Here is a 20118-nt window from a genome sequence, read left to right on the forward strand (position 1 = left end):
TGATTCCCCTCAGTGGATGGGAAATTAAAATGTCAGATTAGAAACGTTGGTAGAAGGCCCTACAGAAGGGTTACATGGTTACACAGGCAAAGCCATATCATGACACAGTATATAACACAGAAAATATATGAAATCATTGTAACATATAAAGTCACAATTAAGGCAAGCATGTATCACCTAGGGAAATAGTCATAATGAATGGCTACGTGGGAAAAAAGTGTGAGCTATAAAGTATAATGTATATTTTTATGAATACAAAGTCCCAAACCTCTTCATATAACTTCCATCTCTAGAAATGTTCCAGCCGTGAAATGCAGGTGGTGAGATCATAAACCAGAGTGCAAAGTGCAGAGCCTTTCAAAGCAAGGCTCTGAAGGCGGCTTTTCCAAAGGCTTTCGGTCCAAATGAGCTGAGTAATCTTGTTTGGGTTTTATGATTTTACTTCTAATCTTTATCTGTGTGACTTGTGGGTACTCTGGCTACACTGGGAGATGGGTGGTAAGCCCTTGGGAGGAAGGTGTATTCCTGGTGCTGGGGTAACACTCTGGTGGGAACTGAGGAGGCTCAGCAGGGCTGGGAAGAACATGACCTTCCAAGGACAACGTCCAGACTGCATTCTTCCGCCTTGCTTTGAGGCAGGGTCTCTTATTTCTGCTCTTCTGCTCCGTTCTCCAGGCTGTCTGGCCCCCAAGCTTCTGGGACAGTCTCCTGCCTCCACCTCCTACCTCACCCTGAGAGTGCCAGCACCACAGATGCTCACTACCACATCTGCTTTATACAGGTTCCAGGGATCAAATACAGGACATCAGCTCTCACAGCAGGTGCTCTACCCACTGAGCCATCTCTCTGGCCCATGTTCTGTTCTGAGATGTTTATTTAAAATGCAACACCAAAGTATTACATCAAACCATAATTCTTAAAATCACCCATGTGCTGGATATTGAGGTAGTTGCTTGATATTATAAATGATGCTGGTTTTCAAAAGCCTGTGCATCTGTCTGCTTGGGAAATGAGGCAGCGACCATAAGTATGGTGTTTAACTGTAAAAGCAGCCTGGCCCTAGAGTAATAAGGACAGAAAGCAGAAGGCCATGCCTGGAGCTCTGTGCTTGCCAGCATTAGAGGCAGATCAGAGCAGGCAGCAAACCTGGAAATTCAGGGTGTGGGGTGGAGGACTTGTTTATTAGTAAAGCAGTGAGAACGGAAACCTCTGAGCATGTTTGTAAGGTCACACTGGGAACCTAAGTAGGAGCAGGGTGTCATTTCTACTGGGTGACTCTAAGCCGGTGTGTCTTCTCTCTGCGTGCACACACTCACAGTAAGGACATCGCTGGGAAGGAAGTTGGGAGCTTGCGATTTAGACCTGTAGGATGAGTCGGTGCTTTGCCCTCTCAGTGGCTTCTGGTGTTTCTTGACCACTTGAAGACGCAGTCTCTGGACTTCCACTTCTGGCTCACGGTGCTGTTTTTTAAGTAAACAGTGATGACGAGTTCCGGAACATGGTGGTGGCTGCAGACACACCCACACCCACCCCTTGTCATACACACACACCTCATTCAGGGCGCTTTAACTAAATGGAAAATTCTGTATTTAGTCTGGAAAAGGTTGGATCTTGACTCAAGACACCGACTGTTTCAGTGTGGATACTTCTAAGCAGGGGCAGGGCAGACCAGAGAGCAAATTGCTGTTCACTTCAATCCATTAGAAGCAGAGCTGGACTTGAGAATGGGAACTGAGTGGGCTTAAGTGAGCCTATGTTTCGGGGGGAGAACACAGCCGCACAAACTGGAAAACTCTAGAGAGACAGAGTCTTTACTGTCAGATAAATCACAACTGACATTATAGTATAAAACCGGAAAAGCCCAGACTCCTAACAAACAGACCAACACATGAGTAAATTAAGTACAATGTGCTGTTGTTTTGAGAGGTCTCCCTCTGTAGCTGGGCTGACCTAGAACTCACCATGTAGCCTAAGCCAGCCTCAAACTCTTGGCAATCCTCCTCCCTTAGCCCCCAAGCAGTAAGATTACAGGCTGGAGTAACCACATCCAACTTTATACACATTTTTGTGTAATTATTTATAATGCATAAATGAATCGGAAGTTAAGCATTGTTCCATTAAACAGAATAATAAATGCATATACTCTAGTGGTTTTCAACCCTCCTAATGGCCCTTTAATACAGTTCCTCCTGTTGTGGTGACTTTGAACCATAAAATTATTTTTATTGCTACTTCATAACTGTAAATTTGCTACTGTTATGAATCAAATATAGGTATCTGATATGTGGGATATCTGATATGTGACCTCTGTGAAAGGGTCATTTGGCCCCACAGGGGTCATGACCCACAGGTTGAGAATCACTGCTCTACAACATGATGTCAAACAAGTACCAAAATAAGCGGAGGAGAAGAGGGGTAGAATGTCGCAGTGTCTGCTCATGACTCTAAAGCTTACGTTTTTTCCACGTTTTTTCCTTTGTATTTCTGTTGTTGTTGTTTGGGTTAATCCCATGTAGCTCACACTGGCCTCAAACTCACTGTGTAGTCGAGGGTGATCTTTAACTCTGATCCTCCTGCCTCCGCCTCTCAAGCGCTGGACACCCAATGTTTACCACAGAACCATGGCTTCAGGCATGCAAGACCAGGACTCTACCCACCAAGCTACATTCCCAGGTAGGCCTCCTTCACAATCTTTTTTTCTGGGATTGAAGACATGCATCACCACCGCCCAGCTTACATTTTTAAAATTTTTTTAGATTTTTTATTTTATGTGTGTAGATGTTATGTCTGCACGTATGTTTACGTATCACATGCTTGTAGTGGCCACAGAGGCTAGAAGAGGGTGTCAGGTTCCCTAGAACTGGAGTGACAGTTAAGATTCACTGTGTGAGTGTTGGATTCTCTGTGAGAGCAGCAAATGCTCTCAGTGGTGGAGCTGTCTCTCCTGCCCTCCTTCACGTTTCTTTATCTTCCAATTTTTCCATACCCTGTGGCTCTGTCGGTGAAGTGGGTGAAAGGGTTTTTCTCCTCTCGTTAACCTCTTCTCAAACTCATAAGATTATATATGTATATATATATATATATATGCACATATATATATATATATATATAATCTATCCATGTAATGTAATAGATAGATAGATAGCCTGGCTCCTCACCCTTAGTAAGCAAACTCTAGAGAAACAACGAACTCTACTGAGCTGTAAGAAAATAATTGTCTTTGAACCAAAGCTCTTTCATTTGTCATTCACTACTGTGCATTCTGCTCTGGGTCACCCATGTCTGGACCACCCTCTATACCAAACAGGGAATGGATTACCCCATTGCACTACAAGTAGAGTTTCGATTTTATAATGTTTAATTTGAAATGAAGAGCTGTGCCTTTGTTTGATACATTTAATAGAATAAGCTGAACAGAAGCTTAATACATCCCAACTGTGAAAACTAAAAACAAGTATATTTTTCTTAGCACATTTTCCCAATAGTATTTTGTGGCTTGGACTGATTTATATATTGGTATTACAGACTAAAAAACTTTTTTTCATACATCTTAGATTGAGAAACAAGCTTGAGTTTCTGTCTGTCTTTGGACGTTAGAACGAAAGTTCCATCTCTGTGGAAGGATGTGTCCATCTTATCCTAGAGTGAGAAAAAGAATATGTCAGCAAAAGTGTTTTATTTGGGGAGATGATCTTTAACCCTGTTTCAACCCAAGTTTGGTTAGATTGAACCCAAGCGTTTAGACTGCACCACCATCCTCACGGTGGTCCACATGCAGAGCAGATTATGAAAGCCACGTGCTGCGTTCTGAGCCACAGTCCAGCCACTGAGCCCCCCTGCTGGAGTGTGGTTCTGGGCAGTGTCAGCATTACTCAGGTGCTGTCTTGAAATCGCCTGGGAGGGACCCCGCCTGACTTGAAGCATAATCGAGTTGTCATAAGGAACCCACGTAATTCACGGGCATGTTCCGGCTTAGCAGTGGCTAAATGACTTCCTTTCTGTTTTGGTTTGTTAGCATGGTGCAGACTAAGCCAGTGATGAGAGCAGGTGAACAAACCCTGGGATGTAATGAGGACGGACAGATGAGACAGGTGCTGTGGAGTCCCGAAGGTAGGCTTCAGGACTAGCTGATAGCCATGACTGTAAACTTGGGAGAGTCACACTATCTTACACACACACACACACACACACACACACACACACACACTGGGGGGGAGGTATGCATGAGACTGTGTGTACACACATGTACATGTGACAATGGAGGCCAGGGGTCAGTGTCAGTGTTTCTGGATTGTCCCCACCTTATTCTTTGAGACAGGGTCTCTCCCTGAACCTGGAGCTCATTGATTTGTCTGGGCGGCCTGGCCAGTGAGTTCCAGGGATTACAGGTTAAATCAGGTTTACTAAAATCACTGATTTCTCTGTGGGTTGTAAATGTGCTCACCTCTCAGATTCTAATGCTGCCTTGCCACAGCCCTGGTATTTGTGCCTGGTTAACCATAGCTATGTGACTTGATGGCTCCACCCTATTGTCCAGTGAGCAGCTGGCCAGTGGGTTATGGCACAGTCTTGGAAGCCAGAGGGGCTTAGGCTGGTAATTTCTACTACACTATCTCTCAGATAGGGATCATGTCCTTTCTGTCACCAAATTCTCTTGCCTGGAAGATGGAGCGTATCATCCTTAGCTTTTGATCATGTGGGCTATGAAACTATGTAAAATGCTTGCTGTCCTGCCTTGCATGTGGTAAATAATGGCAACTGCTTTATTATTGCCACCCCATGCTCTGTGGCTGAGTCTTGTTTTATTCTAGAAGTCCTTCATTCTTATGTCTTAGTTCTCGGTAGCTGCATTATCCATATCCCAGAAACCCATCCTGGCCTTCTCTTTTGTGGTACTTGTGTTGTGCCCACATGTCACTTAGGGTCAGTAGATATCCCAGTTTCTGGGCTCTGGGCACAGGAGCACCTCATGGTTGATGGCATGGGCTCTGGAGATGGACTTCCTGGATTCAAAGCAAGAACTTCTTCTCAATAGCTAAGTAGCACCGGATAAATTCTTCAGCCTTTCTGTGCCTCAATATCCTCATCTGAAAAATGGATTCTGTCTATTCCTTGTGGTTGGTGTAATGCTTAAATAAAATAACATATTAAGAATAGGAAACAATAGTGTTTATAGCATTTGTTGAGATGATTCATATCGCGGTTAAGAATGCATATTCTGCCAGGCGGTGGTGGAGCACGCCTTTGATCCCAGAACTTGGAAGGCAGAGGCAGGCAGATCTCTGTGAGTTCAAGGTCAATCTGGTCTACAGAGTGAGTTCTAGAACAGGCTCTAAAGTTACACAGAGAAATCATGTCTTTAAAAAAACAAACAACAACAACAACAACAACAAAAGAGAAAAAGAAAACAAAGAACACATATTCTATTAAGAACATGCACTGCTCTAACTGAGGACTGGAGTGTGGATCCCAACATCTACATCATAAAATGACTTTAACTCAAGCTTCCAAAGATCTAATCCTGTTTCTGACCTCTGACCTCTGTGGGCACTTAGCAAACACAGACACAGACACACACACACACACACACACACACACACACACACACACACACACTTATAACTAAAATATCTTTAAAAAGAAAAAAAAGAAAGGACACCCATGCTTGGCTTCTGTGTGCTGTTATTTTTCCACCCAGAGTCACCTCCCAGTTGTAGACTGATGTGCAGGACTCAAGACTCACGTACCAGCTATGTGTCCCTACACTATGTGCACATTGCTCCCATGTCAAGACCCCTGTCTCCTTTCCATGTTCTGCTACAGATGTTGTGACAAATAGACACTGTGACAGTAAGGAGTGAGGAATGCTTCTGTCTAAGCTTTATGTCTTCTGAAGAGTGCACTATGCAGGTGACCCACGTACCTCGAGTAAGGTGAAACTTTCGCCTGGGCAAAAAACTTGCAAGTCCCTCCTTAATTCCCTCACCTCCCTTTCATCACGTTCAGAAGAAAGGGATGCCCTGGATGCCTCCCTTAGAGCCTGCCTGTGTACAAGAAATTCTTGTGCATAAGAAGTAAAGAAAAGAGTCAGATGTGTAAGTCTAGATATGAACTTCTCTGCTGTCTGTAGAGGTGTGCTTCTTAGCCGAACTGCGTGAGTCCCAGGTTGACAAAGCAGATAAGTAAAATGTGACCTGACAGAAGCAAGGCAGGGAGGCTGGCTTTAGGCTGAGGGTCTTCGTGGTGTGCCACTTGTTTGCAAGCTGAGCAGTCCCCCCAGGGCGCCTGTAGGAGTCAAGGGAACAGGGGTCTTACTTCTCAGCCCTCCATGCCTTGAATAGTACTTGGCTTGTGGGAGTGAACTGTTTCTGCTCTGCTGTCCTGGTATCATGCCTCCCACAGGGAGATTCCTTTTAATGCTCCAAATTCCATCCAGGGCCACTGTGAACATTTTAAAAACAAGACAATGACGGTGAGTAGTGCATTCTCTTCCCAGCACTAAGTGTTTCAAAAGTACTTTCCTTTCAACTAATTAAGTCAAAGAGGTATATTTGACTTAATTAATCAAGCCACCCTAGGCTTTTCTCATCTATTTATTCTTTAACATGTTTCATGCATCCAACTATTACTGCATGGAATTAAACCACTATATGCTGTTACATTTGAGTCTCCACAAAGACATGGCAAGTCAATACACTAACATATTGCAAAACAAAAGAATCAAGAATAAATAAAATAAATTCTGTATATTATTCAGTTTTCCATAGCTGATTCTAATTTAATTCCCTCAATAAGTAGAAATATTTCCACAAATAAGAAAACCATTCACAAGACTGAGGAAATCTCCTAAAAGCCGTGAGCCAGGTGTGGCTTAAAGTCCCCATGAAAAATCCACAACTCACTGGCTCCTGCTGTTATGGTGCTGAACACCTGGGAAATGGTGTCTGTACTGTCACTCGGCAAATGTCAGATCTGGAATCCTGAAAAGGGTGTCTGCATGTTAGCACATGTCTAAGCATTACTAAAGCTGTGTGCTAACGCTTTGTACTTGGATCCCCTCCGTATCCTAAAATCATCTGTTTACGTATTTCTTTAACTTCTGTGCTGGCTAGTTTTATGTCAGTGCAACACGAGCTGGGGTCACTGGGGGAGAGGAACCTCACTGAGTAATTCCACCACTAGACTGGCGTATGGGCAAGCCTGTGGGGGCATTTTCTTGATGGATGATAAATGAGGGAGGGCCCAGCTCACAGTAGGTGGTGTCAAACTTGAGCAGGTGGCCCTGGGGTATATGAGAAAGCACAGAGTGAGCCAGAAGCAATATCCCTCCACAGCCTCTGCGTTAGCTCCTGCCTTGACTTCCCTTACTGATGAAGTGTGACCTGAGAGTAATGAGCTGAAGTAATCCTTGCCTCCTCAGGTTGCTTTGCTTGTGGAGCTTATCACGGCAACAGCAACCCTCTCTAAGACAATTTAACCACAGAGAAAAGCGCAGCCGACGCTGACTGAGGTAGTAAGCTCAGGTTAGCTGCTGACTTCTTGTTCTGACTTTGAGCATGTAAATTGTATTGCTGAATATTCTCCACAGACCCAGGGCTCCCCGTCCACAGCGGTCTCACTGACACTCCCATGACACTTGGTGTCTCCCTAAAAGATTGCACAGTAAGTAATGCCTAGGAAGGAGTGCAGTCTCTGGGCTCAGAGCAGAGTGGGGCTTCAGGCCCAGCTCTCCCCTCACCAGCCGGGAGCCCTGCACAAACTGTTTAAACCCTGTGTCTGCTTCCTTAGATTTGAAACAAGGAGAATAATACCACCTTGGAAGGTTCTTCTCCGATGGGGATGAGATGGATATAGAGTGCTTTGTGTTCAACAAAAGGTTGCTATCATCTTCACGAGGACAGTGACTTTACTGTCCAGGGGTGGCCTCTGACTCTATCTCCAGAGCTGCCGCTCAGAGGGCTTGCCAAACTGAGTGCTACACCAGGGCAGTAGCTAAAGCTGCCTGTCGAGATGAGTGTCATCCTTTTTCTAGGTCCTTAAAGGAAGACTTCACAATCTCTTTCTGTCACGATCTTACAAACCGAAAGGGTTCCTCGTATCTAACCTAAATCTCCTCTCCCGCTCAAGCCGGTTTCCTCTTCTGTCCTGTCTAGAGAGAGGAAAGGCTTCTCCCAGCCGCTGCTCCCAAAAGCAGGTGAAGACAGCCTGTGAGAGATCAATAATAGCTACAGATTTGCCCTATTTCGGTAGAAAGCAGTTCAGGCTCTGAGGCAGGGTTCGGCAGACCAGCCACGTTGAGTTGGATATGAGGTGTTGCATCAACCTTCTTTGGCTCTGCTCCTTCTGATGCACTTACTGGAGTGCTAAAGGTTATAAGTGAACAGAAAACACTCAAAATACACACGAAGATGCTAAGAAGTATTAAAAACCTCCAAGTCAAATACAGTTGTGCACAAGTGATTACTGCTTCAGAGATGGAGGCTGATAGAAAAACTATTAACAACACTGTTTATTCGATGTAGTGTTTGGGTAAAGAAGTTACCAGAGGTGAGGTATGCAAGTGGAACAGGAGAAGCGCTGAAGCCTTAGAGGCAGCTGCCCTTTGGGGAAAGCGACCTCCCTGTGTTCCAGGCATGCAGCTTTAAGAAGGTAGCCGGAGGACAAGGCAGGGGCAGAGCCAAAAGGCCTCAGAGCTGGCATACCTGTCTAGGAAGGGAAGAGAGCAGCAGGCACAAAAGACGCAGATTCTGTCCTAGAACCTTCTAGATTCTTTTCTCTCCTCGTGTCCTTGGATCATTTCTATCCAGAGACCTTTTTCTATGGATTTTTATTCTAAATTTAAAAATTATAAAACATATTACAAGGACATTTGCTCAACTATGTTCATAGCAGCATATTCGTAATAGCCAGAACCTGGAAACAACCTAGATGCCCCTCTACCAAAGAATGGATAAAGAAAATGTGGTACATTTTGTGGTGGTATTTTACTTGTACTGAAATGTGATTTTAATTGTATGTTAATAAATAAAGTTGCCTAGGGGTCAGAGTTATAGAGCCATAGCAAGTGCGTGGCGGTGGTGGTGCACGCCTTTAAGGACCTGGAGGGCGGTACATACAGGCAATGACAAGGCAGTCACGTGTTTAGTTTACAACCAATGAGAAGGCAGAACATCTAGACTATTTAAAGACATACACACAGGAAGTAGGCCTCTTTTTCGGAGAGCTCTCTTGGCTGAAGCAGGATAGCAGAAGCAGGAAGGGTAAGGCTCTTAGTTCTGACCTCTTGGCTTTCTTCTCTGAATCGGCTCTGTGTTTCTTATTTAATAAGACGGTTGGTTACATCTACAACATTTACACAATGGAGTACTTCTTAGCAGAGAAAAACAATGACATCATGAAATTTGCAGGCAAATGTATGGAACTAGGGAAAAAAAATCATCCTGCGTGAGGTAACCCAGATCCGAAAGACAAAACATGGCATGTACCCACTCATAAGTGAATATTAGATGTAAAGCAAGGGATGACCAGGCTACAATCCACAACCCCAGAGAAGCTACCTAACAAGGAGGACCCAAAGAGGGACGCATGGATCACCCTGGGAAGGGGAAATAGATGAGATCTCCTGGGTAAACTGGGGGGAGGGGCAGTAGAGAAGAGGGGATGGGGGATGGGAACATGAGGGATGGGGATGGTAGAGTTGGGGGAGGGACAGAGAGGGAGAGCAATGAAAGAAATAACTTGACAAAAGGGGCCATTATGGTGTTAGGGAAAAACCTGGTGCCAGGGAAGCTCCCAGGAATCCACAAGGATGACCCCAGCTAAGACTCCTAGCAATAGTGGAGAGGGTGCCTGAACTGGCCTTCTCCTTTAATTGGATTGGTGACTACCCTAATTGTCATCATAGAACCTTCTCCAGTAACTGATGGAAGCAGATGCAGAGATCCACAGTCAAGCACTGGGCCGAGCTCCAAGAGTCCAGTTGAAGAGAGGGAGGAGGGATTATATGAGCAAGGGGTGGTCAAGATCATGATGGGGAAACCCACAGACACTAGACCAACAGCTAGGGAGCCTGCATGGGACCGACCTAGGTCCTCTGCATGTGGGTGACAGTTATGTAGCTTGGTCTGTTTGTGGGGTCCCTAGCAGGGGGGCCAGGATCTGTCCCTGGCACATGAGCTGGCTTTTTGGAACCTATTCCCTATGGTGGGATGCCTCACTCAGCCTTGATGCAGCGGGGAGGAGCTTGGTCCTGCCTCAACTTGATATGCCATGCTTTGTTGACTCCCATGGGAGGCCTTACCCTTTCTGAGGAGTGGAGGAAGGGGTAGAAAGGAGGTGGGGGAGGGAATGGGAGGAGAGGAGGGAGGAGAAATATTGTGGTTGATATGTAAAATAAATTTAAAAATTTTAATAATTAAAAAAGATAAAAATTTTAAGTAGTGAAATAAAATATAATAAAAATTATAAAACAACACATGCTTTCCCTACCCCCTAGAGAGTCTAGCCATTGTCTCAGGTTGATCTCACAGGGAAGTTAAACTTATCTTTAAAAGTATGTTTTTGATCCTTTTGGCTGTGTGAGGACTGAGTGATAAACAGAGAGGACTTGAAAGGCCGGTTTTGAGCCATATCTCCCATATTTCCCTGTGTAAACATGTTCAGAGATTTGACCAGGGGAAGGAAAACTTCAAGAGATTTGATTTCTGCTCAGTGATTCCCAGGATCTTGACCTGCCTGCTGGTATGTAACGAACCCCTTATACATTATAGATACACGAATCTACAGGACTTTTGGGGGGAGGGGATCAAACCCAGCACCTTGTGCATTCTAGGCAAGTGCTCTACAACTGAGTTGTATCCCAGCCCCTTTTCTGGTTCTGATTCTTCTTTTATTTTTTTTAAAAAGAATTCTTTATTTTTATTTTATATGCATTGGTATTTCGCATGCATGTATGTCTGTGAGGGTGACAGATTCCCTGGAACTGGAGTCACAGACAGTCGTGAGCCACAATGTAGGTGCTGGGAATTGAATCAGGGTCCTCTCGGAGAGCAGCCAGTGCTCTTAACTGCTGAGCCATCTCTCCAGCCCACCTTTTCTGGTTCTTTAAGACAAGGTCTAATATAACTCAAGCTGGCCTCAAGCTCTGTGTAGCCAAGATGACTTTGAACCCCTGCTTATCCCTGTTTCCACTCAAGTATTTGGATTACAGGCATGGGCCTGACTTTTTAATGTTGACAACTGGTTCTGATAAAGTTTATACTATAGAGAAAATAGAATATTTGAAGGGTGAACTTGGCATATGGCCAATGGTTTGAGATCTTGATCCAAACTAAGCCTTATTAGATGTAGGCTATTGCTGCCTGCAGAGGGAGGGGATTTTGGAGTGGCCCTGTCACTTAGTGGATACTGATGCAGGGGAAGAGTAAGCTGACCAGGTGTGGTGGGGTCAGGTGGGAGGAGTTTTGTCCTAGACATGCTGGTCCTGAGTGCTTAAGGGCCACCCAGGAGAGAGTCTGCCTAGAGACACGTATGTCAAGAGTGTTCTAGTAAGGTCACAGTGGAGGAACTCCGGGAGAGTGAGTAGGACAAGACTAGAAGATGGTGGATATCATCCTGGAAAACCCGAATGTTGGGCAAAGGGGGGGTACCAAGAGTTCTTAAGGAATAACATCAAAAACAGGTGTTCCAGGGAGAAAGCCAGGACAGCTTAGAGTCATAGACCCTGGGGAAGAAGCATCAGGCACATTAAACTCTTAGTCAGTAAGGAGTGGCCCAAACCCCACTGGTCATGGCTGTGTGTCACCAGACACCATCCCGAGTAGAAAGTTAATGGGTTTGGGACAGACTTGAATTTAGAGTGTGATTCCGCCACTTACTGCATAATTTGAGACAACCCAAAAATCTTTCAGGGCCCCAGAGCAGGAGAATGTGACTTACTCTAGTGTTTGTCTGTTTCAGTTTTTTTGAGATGGATATTCTGTAGTCCAGGTTGACCTTGAACTTGTGATATAGCCAAAGACAACCTTCAATTCCTGATCCTCCTGCCTCTACCTCCCAAGTACCAGAATTTAATCTTAAATGGTGAAAAGACACTGTAGAGGTTTGAGTGTGGCTGACATGATTCATCTTGTAAACCATCTGGTTTCTGTGTCGAGAACAGACTGAGGAGACCACAGTGGAGTTTGAGGCCAGCCTGGGCTACACAGAGAGTTCCAGGACAGCCAGGGCTACATAGAGAGACCCTGTCTCGAAAAAGCAGGGAGGGCGCTGAATTATCCATATTTTAGAGGCCAAGTGGAGGCAGAGAAGTTAGGGAGAAAAGGTGGAAAAGAGATAGGAGCAGAGCCAGGGGAATGGGGCTTGGTGGCCTCGAGGCCACGTTGAGGCTTTCAAAGGGAAAAAAGGGGTAGATGTCTGTGCCAGATGCCACTGGGAATATGAATGTGCTGGAGGAGTCACAGTCTTTGGTCTTCAGAGGTTACTTGCAATCTGGAAATGTTTGCAAACTCATGGGGACCAAAGTGTACTTACAACAGGGAAGAGGAGGGACAAAGGATGACTAAGGCACAGAGGCAGCCTGCCATGTGCACTCACTGGTAGCATCTGTACATAGCTACTACCGCATACTTGAAAGCTGGATGCAGAATCTGGGCTGTCAGTGATGATGTGTGAGAAGCTACAGCTGTCATCATGTGTTCAAAGATCAGTCTGTCCCCGCACACTCTGCTAGAAGGCCTGGTGGCTAGTTAGGGGCTGCCCACACTGCTGCTAGGCAGGAGGAGTTTGTCACCCTCTCTAGGTACTAGTTCCTTATTCTTGACTAGCCCTTTAAAACACTTGGAAAGTTTTCTAGGCAAAAGAGTACCTTTGTGTGCCCTCTGGTGGATGCTATAAAAATGCAGCCTGGATAGCTGCATGTTAATTGAATATTTGAAAATACTTAGAAAAAATGAATATTTATTTCCTATTCTCTTAGGCTGTCTCATAGTCAAATGCACTCAGTAAGAATGATACAACATTTGTTTCCTCCTCAGAGAATGGCAAATAGGTTATGTAAGGCAAATAGCTTCTATGTGGTCCTTAAAAACAACAAAGCTGAATAATTACTTGGAAAAAGTTGCTTAATCACCAAGAACATAGTGCACGTAGGCTCGGTAGGTCATTCTACATCTATTCACAGCATTAGAGTAGATTTAAAGCTTCTTGAAGATGCTCTGTGTCATTGGCAATACAGTAAGTCCCCAAAGTAAACACCATGACTCCTTAGAAACACAAAGTGGGCTGGAGTCTAAATGATACACCTTGAGGTTGTCAGAAACTCTTAAGGGGACTGGGCCCCACCTTCCCAGAACAGTCCACCCCAGATTATGGCCAGTTCTCTGAACACTGGAGTCTGAGGTTCATGGTTCCTCCATTTATTTTACTTTTTATTAGTATGTATGTGTGCGAAGGAATGTATGCGCTTTACCATGCATGTGGAGGGCACAGGACAACTTTACAGAGCTGATTCTCTCTTTCCACCTTTATATGTTGTGATGATTAGCTCTAATTTTCAACTTTACATAACCTAGAATCACCTAGAAGACTCTCAATGAGAGATTGTCAAAATCAGGTTGACCTGTGGGCATGTTGGTGGGGACTGTCTTGATTATGTTAATTGACATGCAAAGACCCAGCCACACAATGGGCAGCATCACCCCCTGGGCTTGGAGTCCTAGACTAAATTACAGAGGGCAAGCTGAGTAGTGGGTGTGCACGCATGTGTTTCCTCTCTCTGCTCTTGACTGTGGATGTGTCTAGCTGCTTCAAGTTCCTGCCTCAACGTCCTTGCCGTGAACTGTGACGCAGAACTGTGAGTTACATAAGCTTTCTCTGCTGAAGTTTCTTTTGTCAGGGTATTGTACACCAGGAACGTGAAGGGAATTTAGGGGTTATGGGTTCCAAGGATTAAACTTCCAAGGTCAACAGGCTTTCTTTCACAGCAGGTACCTTACCCCATGAGCCATCTTACTGACCTAGGTATTTCCTCTGGCAAATTCAGGACCCCGTTTCAAATAATGAAACCCTGATTATTTGAAAGCCGGGAAGTACTCTGCAAATGATCAGTTGCTGAAAAGGAATCATGGTCATGAGGGGCCTGTCATCTCAGAATGATGTCTGTAAGGGAGTATGGACATCACATGACCTATCCTGAGAGGTATCAGTGACTCATGAACTGTGTATTTCTAAAATAATCCATGGGTGATTTGACCTAGTTCGGTGGCTCACAGTCTGCTGGAACAGTGTTGGCGGGGAAGAGTCTCTGCATGAGGAGCACCAGACCATCTGGGAACTCGGTAGTCTAGGCATCTGGTCCAGGAAGCTGCTTTTAACGAACTCCCGGGTAACCAATACAATGTAACATTTGGGAACCCCTGCCATTGAGCAAATCAATATTGATAATCTGAAAATGTTACTGTGTGTCCCAAGCATGTGAAACATTCTACTTACTATTAAATAGAAAGAACACCATTCACAAGTATGGACAGAAAAACATACATTGAAAATCTACTTCGTTTTCCTCTACATGTAGATTTGGACATAGGCAAAAAAAAAAAAAAAAAAAAAAAGCTAAGATTTCCCAGGAACTGACTTCTCTTGATGGTTATCATTTCATCAGGAATAAAATAACCACGCTGCCGTCAAATAGACAAATTCATATCCATTTAGCAAATACACTTCCTTGTGGCTTACCTGCAGGTGGGCTTTTTACATGGCATTCATCCCTCTTCCTGGTGGCTTACCTGCAGGTGGGCTTTTTACATGGCATTCATCCCTCTTGATAGAAAGTTCTTCCTCCAAAACCTCCTTGATTCTTCTATGGGGCTCGCAGTATAAAAATGTCTTCCCTGGAAAGGTATTCACAACTGGCTTATCATCAGCTCTACCCAGCCTTTCAGCCATCACTCCTGTATGAATAGCTTTTTAAAAAACAGCCTCTCATCCCTTAGAAATAGACAGCTTGCATTGCAGGCTCTCTCTTGGGATGACCTCTCTCTCTCCCTCTTTGAGACAGGGTTTCTCTGTGTAGTTTTGGTGCCTGTTCTGGATCTCACTCTGTAGACCAGGCTGAGCTTGAACTCACAGAGATCCACCTGGCTCTGCCTCACAAGTGCTGGGATTAAAGGTGTGCGCCACCACCGCCCGGCTGGGATGATCTCTTTCATCACAACTTCTGGTTTGGAGGACTTCATACTTTTGTGTAATTCCTGAGTGTGTAGGATAAGCTTCAGGATTCTCTCTCAGGTATGATGAAGAAATATACAAAATGTTCTCATTACCTTCGTGAACTTTCACTTATCAATAAGGAGGGGTCCAGGGCTTGTTGTTGGCTTTGTTTTGTGACTGGTCCTCCTATGTTTCCCAGCCTGCTGTAGAACCTAAGACCATCTTTCCTCAGCCTCCTGGTGTTGAGATTACAGGCATGTACCACCATGCCCAGCAATGACTTCTGATTAAAGACCTACTCTGTTCCTGACGTTTCCTTGGGGATGAGGACAGAGTAAAGAGTAAGGTAAAATCCAGATCTGTGCCTGGATTTTACACTCCAGGTGAGTGAGTGTGTGTGTGTGTGTGTGTGTGTGTGCGCGCGCGCGCGCGCGCGTGCATATGCTCCAGCGTGTATGTGGAAATGAAAGGGCACTCAGATTTCAGTCTACTCCTTCCAAATTGTTTGAGACAGGGTCTCTTGTCTCTTTATTACTTGCCACTATACGTGCTAGGCTATGTGTTCTGGAAACTTCCAGGAAATCTCCTGTAGTAGCTTCCCATCTCACCACTGAAATTACAAATAGATGCTTCTGTGTCTGGCTTTACGTGCTCTTGAGGTTTGAACTCAGGTCCTCACACCTGCATAGCAAGTGCTTAAGCCAGCCTCCCCAGCCTCCCCTCAGCCTCCCCAGCCTCCCCAGCCTCCTCAGCTTCCCCTCAGTCTCCCCTCACCCTCCCCAGCCTCCCCAGCCTTCCCTCAGCCTCCCCAGCATCCCCAGCCTTCCCTCAGCCTCCCCAGCATCCCCAGCATCCCCAGCCTTCCCTCAGCCTCCCCAGCATCCCCAGCCTCACCTCCCGACCCCCACTCAGCCTCTCCTCAGCAGCCCTAGCTTCCATTTTAAAAGATTACAATTGAGTGTTTGCTACTCCTGCAGAGAACTGGAATTCTATTTCTGACACCCACAGGGTGGCTCACAGCAGCCTGGAACTCCAGCTCCAGATTATCCAACACCCTCTTCTGGACGCTGTGACCGCCCCCCCCCCCCAGAAATGATACAATGAATCTTAAAATAAACAAGCGATTAAACCCATGGAGACTAATCACAGATTAAGGTTCAGGACTTCTCCCTGGCCCCTGAGGCTAGCCCCACCTCTCACAGCTGCCCCTGCCCAGGACTGGCATCTGTTCCCAGTGCCCTGCTGCCTTCTTTCCAATCTCCCCAGAGAGCAGAACCCTCGGAGGACAAAAGCGCCGTATGCTTCCTGCCTGGGGTGTCTGCAGACTCCGCTCACTGTTGGCTTCTCCGTGCTCAGCCCCCCTCACCAGCCCTTCTATCAGATCCCACCTCTGCATGTCGCCTCTGCCTGACCAGCCTCTCTCCTGACTTTTTGCCTAAGGAACTGCCACTCACATTTTAAGTGTCAGCTTTACAACATGCCAGTTCCTGGGGAAGATTCCCTGGTTCTGCAACCTAGAACTGTCTTTTTTTTTTTTTTTTTCTGCCTAGTAGCCTTTCTTTTCTCTCTTGTTTCATTTATTGTTGCTTCGTTTGCATAGTTGTGTACAATTATTGTGTAACTGATGGCTTGATGTCTTTGAAAACCAGCCATCAATACTTAGAGGCAGAAGTCTTTCTGTTCCACCCATTGGAATATTAGAACCGAGCTTGGCATAAGAGACGGACAGCAGAGGTGTGTTCAGGTAGACTAGCACCACACTGCTGCATACATGTCTGTAAACATGGCTTCCTGTCACAATTCAAGGAGCCCTAGAGAACTCAAGCAAATTCTTTACTATTTAAGATTTGATGCTAATCTCACAAAGATATGGCAGGCATCTCTTGTTCCAGGTTAAGCAACAGAGAGCAGGAGTGTACTTGTCCTGAGTGCAGACCAGCCACTTCTGATGGTGGGGACTCAGACACACCCCAGACTGAGAAAAAGTACGGCCAGACACGTTTAGATCCTCACTCTTGTTTCCTAAAGGTTAGGGGTCATGTGAGTAGAAGGCAGCATGTTACTTTAGCCTCCTTCACAGGAAGTGACTGGGCAAGGAAGGAGGCAAAGTCTACAGGATCACAGCTGCCTGCTCAGAATGCAGGTCTCTTGGTAGACTGCAGTGTGGCAGCCAAGAGAATCCCCGGAGGAAACTGCAGGAGATTTGTGGAGCCTTGAAAACTGATTGATAAAAAGCTAGTGAGGAAGAGTCCTTCCTCAGTTAAGAAGAAGGACGGGCAGGAGAGAGGGAGAGCAGCTGGAGACAGAGGAAAGAAAAAAAGAGAGAAGTCCACACACTGCCTCATCGGCTTCATTGATTGGTCAACAAGCTGTCATGTGCGGGACAATGGGGGAGGGGGCAGGACTGCTGAAAACTGGGTAGCTCTAGGCTTTGTTTTGGGTGAAGTTTGCCAGGCTTGTTGACGTCTAACAACGGTTGATACTGATTTTTTTTTTTTAAATGCACCTAGGTATCTTACTTGTTTTTTGTTGTTGTTGTTGTTGTTTTTTGTTTGTTTGTTTTCTCATAGTTACCTGTGGGCTAGTATAACTGCTATGTTTTATAGTAAGAGAAGCCTGGTAGGGTGGCATACTGATCCCTGGAGCTCACTGGCCAGACAGCCAGTCATTCAGTCTTGCCTATCCTGCGTGAAAACTTCCAGATCAGTGGTACACCCTGTCTCAGCAAAACTTGGATGGACCTGAGGAATGACACCTAGAGTTGTTCTCTGGCCTGCACACACACACACACACACACACACACACACACACACACACACACCACACACCCCTCCTTGATTGCCTCCCTGGAGATTAGCCAGAGCATCTGGAGGCTCCCGCACCAGAGGATGGGGTGCTTTCTGCCAGTGTCTTTATCTCTGTCTTTGCCAAACAGCGGCTCTCCACCCCTTCCCTGGAAATCTTCAGGGCTCCACCCAGTTCCATCCTTGGGGTCCCCAGCCTTCTTGTCACTGGTCCCCCATGGCCCCACGACCCCATGGCCATGGTCTGAGGCTGGAGCTTAACTTACATTGTTGGCGGGGCTCTTGGGGGCCGCCGGGCTCTATACGAGCCCTGCACCCCAGCCCTGTGGGCCTCGGCTGTTCCCCGTCGCGGCCCGCCTCCGCTGCTGTCCCTGCCGTCACCACCAGCGCCTCCTGCCGCCTCATGCCACTGGGGTCTCCGCTGCCCAGGGCCACCAGGCCTCCCAACTCCGCCACCGGCTGCTCTGGAACGCGAGGCGTCTGAGGTTGCCATAGTGACCGCGGATGCTCCGGGCCTCCAGGGCTCTGCTAATTTCTCCCGGGCTGGGTGAGCGGACGACACCACACGTGTAGTCAGGCGCTGCGATTCCTTAGATACAGACCCACGCAACAGACCCAACTTCTCAAGGGAGGTGCTTCAGTTGCATGACTGGGAAACCGAGAGCCACAAAGGTTTGGGAAAGTGCCGAAGGCCACAAAACTGGGGTGTGACTCAGCAAAGTCTGATCCAAAGCCCCAAGGATTGGTCACCACCTGGGACATAGAAGGTGTGAGTGCTGGAATGGGCCACCGGCCCAGGACCGTGATTCCCTACTATGAATTCATAACTTTGGGGCTGTGAGTTACTAAATAACTGTAGTTTCCGAGGAGTTTTGTACTCACAGTGTATGTCAGCTCACAAAATCACCAATTTTACAGGTGACAAACCCACAGAATTGGAAGTGAGTCAGAAAATCGAGTTTGTTTGAAGGAGCAGCTACTTCCGTTTTTTCTTTTCGAAGTTATTAAAAAGTTACATTACTTTTTGCCAAAGTTAAATGTGCATTATCTTAGAAAGTTAAATAATTTGACAAGGCTTTTAACAAATTCAGGAGATGCCCTCCCCCACATGGCTGTCTTTACTGCATCCCACTTTTTAGTCTTTTTCTTCTTCTTTTGTTTGTTTTGTTTTTCAAGACAGGATTTCTCTGTGTAGCCCTGGCTGTCCTGGAACTTTCTCTGTAGACTAAGCTGGCCTTGAACTCACAGAGATCCACCTACCTCTGCCTCCCAAGTGCTGGGATTAAGGGCATGCACCACCATGCCTGTCTCCCATCCTTAAATTCCAGAACAAACCTTTGCACATGCACGCTGCACACCTGCCACTGATCCTTGTAACCAGACATCGCCTGCCTCTGCCTCCTGAGTGCTGGGATTAGAGGCCGACACCACCACCGCCCAGCCCACTTTTATTCTTGATTGATAATTTCATGTTTGCAACCATTAAACCACATTGGTGGGAGAGAATGGTCTAGAAACTGACCTAACCGTGGATGAGCACCAGATATAAACAAAAGTGGGTGTGGGTGTGGGGTGTGACTGAAAGAGAAGAGCCTTTTGAGCAGTGGTGTTAGATGAATTGGTTGTTCATCTGGAAAACACCTTGACTCCTGGTGTATTGTAAACACAAACAGCAGATTAGAAGGATTATAGTCATAGAGGTGGAATACTGAGGCTTCTAGGCAATATCTATTGAACATGTTCACGACCTTGGGGTTGGAAACAATTTCCTATGCAAGCAATAAAAGACATTAATCAAAAGAAAACAGCAAGTCAGAGAACATAAAGATTAAGATACCCTCTTGATTAAAGTCACTATTAAGAATGTGGGGAGTCGCCGGGCGGTGGTGGCGCACGCCTTTAATCCCAGCACTTGGGAGGCAGAGCCAGGCGGATCTTTGTGATTTCGAGGCCAGCCTGGGCTACCAAGTGAGTCCCAGGAAAGGCACATAGCTACACAGAGAAACCCTGTCTCGAAAAAACAAAACAAAACAAAACAAAACAAAACAAAATGTGGGGAGTCAAGTCACAGACTGGGAGAACATTTTCGAAACACATTAGCTAACAA

General features: G+C 45.9%; 1 protein-coding gene across 1 annotated transcript; it reads right to left on the reverse strand.

The window, feature by feature from the left end:
* Positions 1-3340: 3340 nt before the first annotated feature.
* On the reverse strand, positions 3341-18501 carry C7H11orf97 (chromosome 7 C11orf97 homolog). The gene is made up of 4 exons (XM_059267338.1): positions 18278-18501; positions 14784-14888; positions 6316-6441; positions 3341-3639 (listed from the first exon to the last, which is right to left on the reverse strand). Exons 1-4 carry the CDS (start codon positions 18414-18416, stop codon positions 3635-3637), a joined length of 375 nt encoding a protein of 124 aa, XP_059123321.1. The 5' UTR covers positions 18417-18501; the 3' UTR covers positions 3341-3634.
* Between the last annotated feature and the right edge of the window lie 1617 nt (positions 18502-20118).

The sequence above is a fragment of the Peromyscus eremicus genome, chromosome 7, assembly GCF_949786415.1.
Source record: "Peromyscus eremicus chromosome 7, PerEre_H2_v1, whole genome shotgun sequence".
Lineage (NCBI taxonomy): Eukaryota > Metazoa > Chordata > Mammalia > Rodentia > Cricetidae > Peromyscus > Peromyscus eremicus.